Source organism: Chelonoidis abingdonii, chromosome 1 (genome assembly GCF_003597395.2).
Source record: "Chelonoidis abingdonii isolate Lonesome George chromosome 1, CheloAbing_2.0, whole genome shotgun sequence".
NCBI lineage: Eukaryota > Metazoa > Chordata > Testudines > Testudinidae > Chelonoidis > Chelonoidis abingdonii.
The window spans coordinates 49936484-49947933 of NC_133769.1; the positions used below are offsets into that span (position 1 = coordinate 49936484).

General features: G+C 38.9%; 1 protein-coding gene across 1 annotated transcript in view; it reads right to left on the reverse strand.

Moving 5' to 3' along the window:
• The window catches only part of MET (MET proto-oncogene, receptor tyrosine kinase), a 134953-nt gene that overhangs the window by 43857 nt on the left and 79646 nt on the right, over positions 1-11450 (reverse strand). Inside the window, exons 6-10 of the mRNA XM_075065491.1 lie at positions 7255-7415; positions 5815-5917; positions 5436-5572; positions 2585-2749; positions 1561-1660 (exon numbers count right to left, since the gene is read on the reverse strand). Coding sequence (XP_074921592.1) covers positions 1561-1660; positions 2585-2749; positions 5436-5572; positions 5815-5917; positions 7255-7415 — 666 coding nt within the window. The remainder of the gene's footprint in view (positions 1-1560; positions 1661-2584; positions 2750-5435; positions 5573-5814; positions 5918-7254; positions 7416-11450) is intronic.

Consider the following 11450-nt stretch of genomic DNA (forward strand, 5'->3'; position numbering starts at 1 on the left):
GGGTCAGCTGGGGTATTTATACGGCGCCATGGTGGCGCCACTCCAGGGGGCGCCCAGCCGACCCGCTGAGTGTTGCTAGGGTAAAAGTTTCTCCAACGGCTGTGCACGCGGCGCGCACACACCTAACTGGAATGGATATGAGCAATCACTCGAAGAAGAACCTAGGTTCTGCAGGATAGCTCCACTGGGAGGAGACTTGCATAAGGGAGGAGTAGAGCTCCGTATGAAAACATACGTGACACAAGCAGTACATTGACAGAATTACAGACAACCTCCCTGCCCCAGAAGAGTAACCTGAATAAATGAGCATACCCCAAAGTGATGGGCAAATCTGGCAACACCCTGCAGGATCTGAGTGCTGACCCTGTCAATATTAACTCCCCCTTCTTCTCCCTTTGCAATGTGGAACCTGCTGTGAGGAATAAATCGGGGGGCAGAGTGTGGTAGCGGAATGACTGGCAGTGAAACTCAACAGGACGTAGGCCGGCACAGAAGCACAAAATCCCAGGGAGCACAGCAACAGGCTCCAATGTTTTATTCTTCTTCAATGATTTAATTTAAAATGTAAAAAAAAAGTGTGATGTGATTTCTTATTTGTGCTTATCTTTATGTTTGCTTTTTTGAACTGTGCTTTGCAATTTAACTTGCAATTTAATTTGGGTTGAATCATCACTCATGTCTCAAGCACAGGTCCGGTCCCACACCGTTAAAGTCAAAGGTAGTTTGGCAGTTGGCTTCAATTGGAGCATAATCTGTGTCTATTATTTAATTATTTACTTTGCACTATTTTATTGCTCTCAAATTGCAAAGCTCCTCTACAGCATGCTTTACAAAATATTATTATTATTAGTGCTAAACAGATTTTAAAAATCTAGTTTTCAAATGATTACTGAGCTTTGTTGCATGTAGCGGAATCAATAAGAATTATGCAGATAATAAAATTTGGGACTGATCCTGTTCCCAATGGAGTCAATGGAAAACCTCCCTGTAACAAGGAGGGGCTTCTCCCCAGCTTCCAAACACTCACTATTACGCCCAGTCTCCTTTGGGAAGGTTCATTTTCTGATCCCAACCAAGTATCATAAAAGAAAACAGTCTTTTAACTCACTCCTTTCCCCCCTAGCATCAGATTCCACTGGTCTCTAGCCCTCCTTCTCCTGGCAGCTTCCCAATTTGGGTCCCCTCTATTTCTTTCCTGGGGCAGTAGCCCCAGGCTGCTTCCCTGAGCACCTGACCCATTGCTCCAGGGACCCAGACACAGCCTGTTCCACCCATTCTCTTCCTTCTCTCATTTCCTGCCCTTGGGCAGCCCTTTACTAGACCACTTGTGGCCTAGCCCCCTTGAGTTGGCTGGATTGGGCTTATCTGCTCTGACAGGGGCACTGGGCCCAGTTCTACTCACAAGGACCAGTTCCCCTGTGACACTTCTGTTGACTCCAGTGGGGGCAGAATCAAGCCCCTAAAGTACAAGGTACAAACAAGCCAGGCTGACCAAAGAGAACAGAATCATTCAGGTTACGATGATGAGATGATATTTTATCATCCAAGAGGCTGACTCACCACAGTGAAGTTCTTTCCTAGCTTAGGTACAGTGATCACCATCTGAGGAAGATACACTGAATTCAAGTGGATTCCGTAAACTGTGATTGTGCTCCCACCACTGGTAAAAATTAAAAATGAATCATTACTATTCTAGAAAAATCCATGTAATCAAATATGTTTTAGATCAAATTACAGCATGGAAACAAAATCAAAGACATACAAACTGAATAGGAAATACAAGCTGAAATATAGCTTATAGTAGTGATATTTATTTCTGGGAATTAAGTTCCTTTCACACTCAAGATAAAAAACAAACAGGAACAAAAGCAAAAAAAATAATGTAAAAAACTGAATAATTGTATTTAATTTCTGATACACCAGAACAAAAAAAGGAAATGTGCATTTAAAAGGAAAATAAAAAAATCCTAAGTATTTGCTAGCATATTTTACACATTGCTTTCAACTGCTGACTTGTTTGCAGACAGATGGTTGTGTTCAAGATAGATAATAAGATATATATATGTACAGTCCTGCAAATCCGCAGATATGTGCTTTATATCTGCAGACTATGTTTGCGGATCGCGAATCAGATGCAGATATACATTTTGTATGGCGCAGGGCTCTACATGTGCGCACACGCAAAAACAGTATTACCGTGAAAACAGATCTAACATATGTATGAATGAGTTGTGCTGCCTTAGGACCCCTTACTTCCCTGCATTTTACTGAACTGTCATGTTAAAATTATTTACCACTGTCATCAATGGACTGTCTGAACATCATAGCTGGGTGCATGTAGTTCAGCTGGACATTGAAGATACACTCAGCAGCAGTGAAGTTAAATCATGTTCAAAAATTGACAGAAAAATCCACCCCTTCACCTTTGTAAGGAAATGATCTGTCCTCTGCAACTAGACCATAATAGAAGCAATTGGCATGGCAGCTAGAGATAAAACATCCAATTTCTCTTGACAGATTTTTGCCCAAAGGTGTCATTCTCCCATTCATTACTTTCCTGTATCTATGAGACACTTTTACTCACCTAAGAAAAGATTTAGCTGGATGAATTTTAAAAACAATAGGGTCTTCCTTATATGTAAAATGACCCTTAACTTCTCGAATAGCTAAATCAATCTCCATTTTAACAGGATATTCTGATGAAGTTCCTTGTGCAGGTGTGTAACACATGACAGTGTTATCAGATTCACTGAAAGGAAAGAAGAAGGGAACTTGTTTTGCAATAATCACAAAACACATAATCTGTTGAAAACGCAATCCTAAATTAGGCCCTGATTTTGCAGAAGGATCCACTAGCACAAATTGCCACCGGGGCCCAAACAAGCAATTCACATTGCAACATCAGGGCCTCAAAAGTAAACATGAGATGAGGATGAGACAATAATGTCATCTATGTTAAAACAGTCTTTGAAATGTGGTTTCCTTGTCATCCCAGTCCTGCTCTGATGAGAACAGACTGACGTACAATCTTTGTAATGACCCTCGCCCTCCAAAAACTGGCTCTGTGAAGTTAAACTGGGATTTTGCTCTTGGAGAATATTAGCATTTTAAACCTATTCTGACTACCTTGCACATAAGACCAGAACTCCACACAAGGCCAGAACTTTAGCTGTAGTAAATTGCTGTAGCTCCACTGAAACTGATGGATCTATCCTGATTTACATCAGTTGAGGATCTGGCCCATAGCCTTTAATAATGAGGCAAAGGGCTTTTACTAGGTAGGCTTTGAAAGTCATCTAATACTGTACATGTGGAAGTGGCCTAAGATGATTGTTTGTCACCCAGCACAGGTCACAGAGCCTTTCAAAAAGCGAAGGAAGAATGAACAAAGGTCAATACTAAAAAAAAATTAGGACAAAAGACCATATTGTAATCATGTGGTGGTGATAGGGGTAGAGAATAAGACGGAGAATATTTTATTGCCCTTATATAAATCCAAGGTACGCCCACACCCTGAATACTGCGTACAAACGTGGTCTCTTCATCTCAAAAAATATATACTGGCATTAGAAAAGATTCAGAGAAGGGCAACTAAAATGATTAGGGGTTTGGAAGGGATCTCATGTGAGGAGAGATTAAAGAGGCTAGGACTTTTCAGCTTGGAAAAGAGGAGACTAAGGAGGGATATGATAGAGGTATATAAAATCATAAGTGATGTAGAGAAAGTGAATAAGGAAAAGTTATTTACTTTTTCCCATAATATAAGAACTAAGGGCCACCAAATGAAATTAATGGGCAGCAGGTTTAAAACAAATAAAAGGAAGTTCTTCTTCACACAGCACACACTCAACTTGTGGAACTCCTTGCCTGAGGAGGTTGTGGGTTTAAAAGACAACTGGAAAAATTCATGGAGGTTAAGTCCATTAATGGCTATTAGCCAGGATGGGTAAGGAATGGTGTTCCTAGCCTTGTTTGTCAGATGGTGGTGACGGCAGGAGAGAGATCACTTCATCATTACCTGTTAGGTTCACTCCCTCTGAGGCACCTGGCATTGACCAGTCGGTAGACAGGCTACTGGGCTGGATGGACCTTTGGTTTGACTCAGTATGGCTGTTCTTATGCTCTTATGATTTGGCTGCAGTGGAGGCTAAGTTTGTCTTGGGGGGAGGTGAGAGTCAACTTGTGCCTTTATGTATTCAGTAGTTTGAGAGAACAGTGGATGTAAGGCTCACTTTCTCTTACACCAATGAAACTCAGGAATAACTTAACCAAAATCAATGGAGTTACACTAGCGTAAAACAAGTACGGGTGTGAGGAGAATCAAACTCATTGCCTTAACAAACTGAAATAGGCTCCTGATGAGCAACAATATTTTCATTATTTTGAAGTGTTTTTCATTATTCCTGCAGTCACACTTGCAGAGGAGGTATACCATTATTTTGCATGAGTAATTCTCATAATTTACAAAAAACCATACACGATACAATACTTTGCTTCCCTACAAGGTAAGCATTTCCATTTTACAGACTGGGAAATGGAATTTCAGAGAGCTCAAATGACTTGGTCAAGAATGTACATTAAATCAGTGTCAGAGCCAGGAATGAAATACAGCCCACCTAACTCTGGGTCCTGTATGTTAACGCATAGACCATTGTTCTCTCATATGTCCCACAAGTGTGAGTTTTTGCCATTAGGTTTCTCCATAACCATGTGGAAAAACTCAAAATTTAGACCAATTGTGCCCCAAAGAAAATGGGTACAACGTCCATTATCTGAAATATGCATCACACCCATTTAACCCAGGTTAGGACTGGACACAATGTATGTAACAATAACTGCAACATCAGCGTTAGTATAGCGCCTAGTCCTGGTCCATGACTGGAGCTAAGCACTACAATAATAAAAATATTATTATTGTAGATTAGCAAAATAACCGGCAACTTCACAACATTTCTCAGCCCTAAACCTATAGCTATTATTTAATGATTACACGGAAGTAGCATGTAGGATACGTCTACACAGCAAAACAAAACCTGCAGCAGCCAGTCTCAGAACTCGAGTCAACTGAGCCCTGGTGCAGTGGGAAGTCTTTGAGGCCTCAAGCAGGTCAGGCCCCTCTGTGCTAGATGCTGTACAAACATATAGCAAATACCTCAATGGTCTTAAAGACAAGATATAACAGATGGACCAGATGAACAAATGGGTTGGCATGGGGATGGGGCACACAAAAATAATAAGATGTGTGCAATTTATACAGTCAGGAGCTACACCTGTGCCCTACACTGAAAGCTAGCACATTCAAATACTCTGCACGTGTACTACAGTGCCACTTCTACATAGCATTAGGGGATGGGCTCATTTACTTTGTATGTTCAAAACATTTAATCAAATCCAGTTCATAATACAAAGCAAACACAGCCTTGTGAATATAATACCTTTTTAAGGTGCATGGTTTTCCACCAATGTAAATCTCTCTGGATTTTCCACTCTTTAAGTATTTCCCTGATAATGTTAATAATGTTCCACCAAACTTGGGACCATAGGTGGGAGAGATACTTGTTATTACAGGATTCTGTAGGGGTAAAAAGAATAATTTGTCTTGTTAAATTGTGCTTCAATCTCTTTAAAAAAGGATATTAAAATTTATAATCATAGTATTCTTAGCACTTTAATGAGGCAACAATGACACAAATGGGAACATAGGAATTGCTGTGCTGGGTCAGATCCATGATCCATCTAGTCCAGTATCCTGTCTCCTGTTTTAATGAATAATTAAATTAATTTTGGCACTACAATTTTAATCAGAGTGCTTACCACATAGGAAAATGTGTTGAAGGAAGATATGCCATGTCCACTTGAAACACTGCTTGTTATATTAAAACTGGGGTTCTTTGCAGCAGCAACAGTACATTCTAGCCTTTGAAAAACAAAGATCAAGATGGTTTCTATTTTGTTTTCTGGCCTATTTCGTATGAAAATGACATCACATGAACTCACAATAATACAGCATCCATACTAAACAAAAATAAAAAATCCATCTGAATGATGGATACTTTAGAAATAACAATCTAATGAACTGTAGTTATTTAGTATTACACTAAACTTCACATCACTATAGTGTTTGTATTTAGCCAGGGAAAATTATGTTGATATATTGAATATTATACTTCTGAAAACACTGGACATGTGACAGAAAACCAATTATCTTATACATGTAATGGTTACTTTGTTTTAAAAATTTCTCTTTACATCTGAATTTTGTCAGGCAACAAAATTGTACAACGATTAGCTTCTTGTTTTAATTGAAACCTTACTAAAAAAATAAATTAGATTGTAATGACAATATGCATCAATACATTATATATAGTCAATAGATATAGTCAATTTCTTTTCATTAAATTGTTTTCTTTGCCATGTTAAACTATTCAGGAGAGTTATCATTGCATTGCAGTGACATCTCTTTAGAAAGGAAAGAGCACATCTTTGCACAGCTTAAGATAGCAACAGTGGCTATACATGGCATTTTCTATCTGGAACTAGATGGGTAGTGATGTATCTAGAAAGACCCTGAGACAGCAGGTTGCTTTATCAATATATTGGCACATGTAATCAGCTAAAAGTGAATATTCATAGAATTTGCCAGATGCTAACCAACATCTCTGTCTTGGCCACAGTGAGCTTAAGACTTTCATCCTGGTCCCTCTCCCAGACATCAGGAAAATACAGAAATAGTTTTGTTAGTGTCTGAGGCAGAGGAGATGTCCAAAGAGTCATCAGACTATTGATGACAATAATGCATGTATCTCCTCATCATCTCCCCAGCAGCTTCTCAAATTTGAAAGGGAGAGATGGCAAAACCGAGTCCTATGGGACCTTGACTAAGGCATCTTAGTTATGAAGAGCAGTTATTCACTACCACCTTCTTGGATCTCACTAACAGTAACAAGCAGAACTTTCCTAAGATCCTTTCACCTTTGCCAGGTCCCACAGATGTGGCAGCGCACCTCATGGTCAATTTCAGTAAAGACTACTGAAAGAACTATCAGCCTTAGCTAGGATATCAGACCTCTGACATGGAGGCCCTCAATGGATTCCCCTTTTGTGAGGAGATTGTTGTCTAAGACTAATGCTGTTTCTATACTATTGTATGGGTCTGAAAACTGGGATCTGGAGGAAGCCAGATGTTGGAGAGCTACAATCCAGCAAGGGAAGACTCTAAGGGATTTACTATGCAGGACATTTCAAGTATCTTACTTGTTTTTATTGCTAACTTTTAATTCCAGAGTACAAGGCTTTCCTCCTATAAGGACTGCTGTATTTTTTAAGTCAAATCTATTATTTTTGCTGAATCCAAAGTCCCAGCCACACACTGTAAGTCTTGTTCCGCCTTCTAATGGAGCGCTCCTTGGGACAATCTATAAGAAAAACATATACTGTTATATCAGTTTTGCTAGAACTTCAGATGAATTTTACATAATGTGCAAAGGAGAAGAATAGTTTTATAGAAGCACTTTTTCTGGTAGACGGTATCCTACCGTTTATCTTAATTATTCATCACCTTTCATTCATCACATTATGGGCTCCCTCAGACAGTAGCAATACATAACAAAAACTTTGCCAGAAAGCTTTGAGAGATAGTGTTTAGGGGCACTAACCTAACCTACAAAGCTGTGCATTGTAACAATCTTTTTAATCCTCCTGAATCTTGTCTTTTACGTCTCATCTGTGGTATGTTAAACATACAATGTATGTATTTTATTACAAGCTGAATGCTGAACAAAAAAGAGTCCAAAAATGACCATGTAACTTTTTTGTTAGCTTGATGAAAGGGCAGGTATGCACAATGGAGCAGGTTCAAAGGCATCTTAATCAGATATTGCTTTGGCAGTTACAAAGTTAATGAGACTTCTACTATTCTTTGACTAAAATCTGTTACATTTGGTTACTTCTAATTCTGAGTTAAAAATAAACTACCTCTCGGCAACATACTGACAATCTAGAAGGAAATGCTTTTTTTTTGTATATTGTAAATTGTGTTGTAAAATAGAACAATGGTGGGAAAAATGTAGGAACACTATAGAAGTTGTACAAACCTCAGTTAAGGTATTCAGCAAAGCACTGCCAATAAAAGTCTAAAAGACACGGGGGTTTAGGGTTGATGTGGGCTTTTAACAATACAGCCTAAGTTTGCAAACATTCCAGTCACTACCAGATAATCAACAGGGAACAAAAGACTTAACCTACACTTGTGATCATAGTAGTTAAATGTCTTTGGCTTAATGCTCCTAGTGATAGCACATTTGCCCTTAAAATCCAATACAATTGTGCCTTTCATAAACTCTACTTCTGCACTCTCAAGCTGAAAGAAAACTGCTTAAGAACTATGTGGCTATTATTTCATCTAAAATCCAGTAAGACAGGCTCATTTCCTTTCAACTCTCGTAGTAACTATAAATGAAGATTCTCAGAAATGAAACTGTAGGTAAAAAGCTGTTGAGAAATTCTTCACAGGAATTATATCATATATCCTATACTGTGAAATTTACTACTGTCATCAAAAAACAGAAGAAGCTCATTGAAAGCAGTGGGAGTCTTTCCATTAACTTCAACAGGCTTTGGATCAAGCTGTGACTGAGCAAAGCACAGGGGACCTATCCAAGTGTTGTGGGGAATTGGAGTTAGAGCAAAACAGAGATGCCCACATAGCCACTCAGCAAATTATACTACAGCCAGTATTACACCTTCTGCAGTACGGGGCACTAGGCCATAAGGGGTTTGTGTTCACTGGTTCTCAGAGTTACATTTTCCTTGTTTTTTGTTTCTAGGTCCCCAAAGAGACTGACTTTGTATCGTTACCCCTGCTCCATGTAACTCAGCATGCACTCTGCCTCTGGGGTAACACTCACCATGGAGCCCTAGCAGGGAATGAAATTGTTTTGTAGAGGTGAGGGAAATCCCATTGTCCGAAAAATAATGCACAGGTCAGTACCATTTGAATATCCCTATTTGTAGCAGTCAGCTATCAAATAAGGAAATTAAAAGCAAACTTTACAAAACTATGCAATATTGTAAGCAAAGGGACTTACCTGACCCCTCTCAAATTGCCTTATTCCTCAAAGGTAGGGTGTGACATCAGCCATATAATATATGCTGGGGGATGACATGAATCAAGGGATAACAAATCTAGATGTTAAAGGATAAAAGAAGTTTCTGATCTTGTGTGATTCTTTATGTTGAATAAAAGGGCCTGAAATGAGTTTTAATTCATTTATTTATTTTTATTCTGTTTGTTTTGTACCTTAAATATATCAAGAGTCCAGCCTTGTTTTCCAGACTTCTTCTTGGAGGATTCACAGAAACGGAATTGTAAGTCTTCTGAAGGGTGTTTAACAAAGAGGTCTTTCTGAGAGCTCTCAAAGTGCTCAAATTTGTATTAATTAGGTGTTAACAAAAGTAAACAAAAAACAAACAGTTCTAAACAGTCTGAAACTCAGGACTTGTCTACCTGTTTTAATTAGAAGAATTTATGGAAGGAGTGGAGAACCAGTAAGAGCAAGAAAACTTCACAGATAACAATGAAACCCAGTTACGGCTTGATCCAAAGCCCTTTGAAGTCAAAGGTGGTCTTTCCATCATCTTCCCTGGGCTTTGGATCAGGCCTTAAATGAAAGCAGAAGTGATTTTTATGCGGAAAGTTTAAAACTTAGTTTTTTCACTTGGTTTTAACAGCCACCATGTTTAACTCAAATACCCTATAAACCGTTGAAAGAAAAGATGTTAAAAATTCAACAGCTCCATCCCTTCAATTAAGGGACAAGAAAGCTCACAATGCACACCTGAAACCTTGAATGAGTCCTCCTATTAAACAGGGAACAAAAGGCCTGACATTCTTGATAATTCTAAGATAAAAAGCCACCCTGTTTAAAAATAGCAACAAAACCTCTCAGGGCTTCTTTATATACAGTAAACAAGAAAGACTGGACACAACCCCATTTTTTCTCCTGTGCAGTTCACCTGCCACAGTGACCTGGATTCCACAATTACAGCATTGCAATTTGTTCCATTACCAAGTTATCTCCGATGAGACCCATCCAAGACTCCCAGATTTGATTTAGCACTGTGTGTCCAGGCTGAGAAAATGCACTTATTTGTTGGCATAAGCAAGAATTGCAAAGCATTTCGATAGGTGTACTGTGCCAAACAGTTGAGTGTTCAAAGAAACCCGGTCTGTGAGAACTGGAATTGCTTGTCTCACCAACAGCTAGCTGTGTTTTTCTATATGGCACAATGGAGGGATTCCGGCTGTTTCTACCATTTAGAGAATGTTTGGACAGCAGCAGTTTGGAGTGCAAGAATCCTGCAAGGAACTCTCCAGCTGGGCGAATGGTCACTGGGGCCCAAAACTTCAAGTGAAGAGCTGGGATATTTAAAGCAAGGGGGCAACAACTGGGAAATATACAAGGCTCCGGTGGAAAAATATTGGACTCCATTCTTCCTCTCTATAGGGAGAAAATCCCCCAGTAGATTTTTCATTGAATAAAATGCTATGGAATACAGTGGGAAAGATTTTTTCAGAGCCTGATCCAAGTCCCACTGAAGTCAACAGGAGTCTTACTTCAGTGGGCTTTGGATCAGGCCCTCAAAGCATCTCTTGCATCTGCTTCAGGTGAAAGATATTATATAACATATTTAAACCTTCTGCCTCCCTGAAATCTTGCTTACTTTTTGTGGGATTTTAGGATTGAATGTCAAATATCATGCAAAGCAGGTTTCCTCCATCTGTTAGGAACAAAACATGCTTAACTCTTGTATTTTATGCACATAGGTTTAAAGATAGAACAGAAAAAGATTAATAATCTGTTTAAAATATTTTTTCAGTAATAATGTTAAATGTCATAGTCAAGCAGAGCAAGAAATTTGCCTTAACAGCTAGCAATCTACAGGGAATTAAGCACTTAGCTGCATTATTTTCCTTCCAAGCCTTCTAGAAACAAGTTTCACAAACTTGTGCATGCTGAAATGTAAACCTTTAGGAGAGTCACTTTAAAGATCAATCACTGCCACATTAACTGAAATTTAAAATACACACACACACATTTGAACACAGGGCACTAAATTATAAATAAGTATGAAAAAACTTATGAAATCTTGCGCTCTTTAAAGTTCTAGGGGTCCAATCCTGCAATCCCCACTTGTACTGAGGAACACTTTATTGAGAGGAATCATTACATTGAACTCAAAGGGATTACCTTCATGAGTCAGCACTACTCAATATAAGGATTGCAGAACTGTGCTCTACAGGAGAGGTTTTAAGAATGGTTCAGTACACTCAACTCTGTATAAAGTCATGTCATAAATAGATAGCTAAGGGTTAATGTTTCTTTTACCTGTAAAGGGTTAACAAAGGGAACCAAACACCTGACCAGAGGACCAATCAGGAAACTGGATTT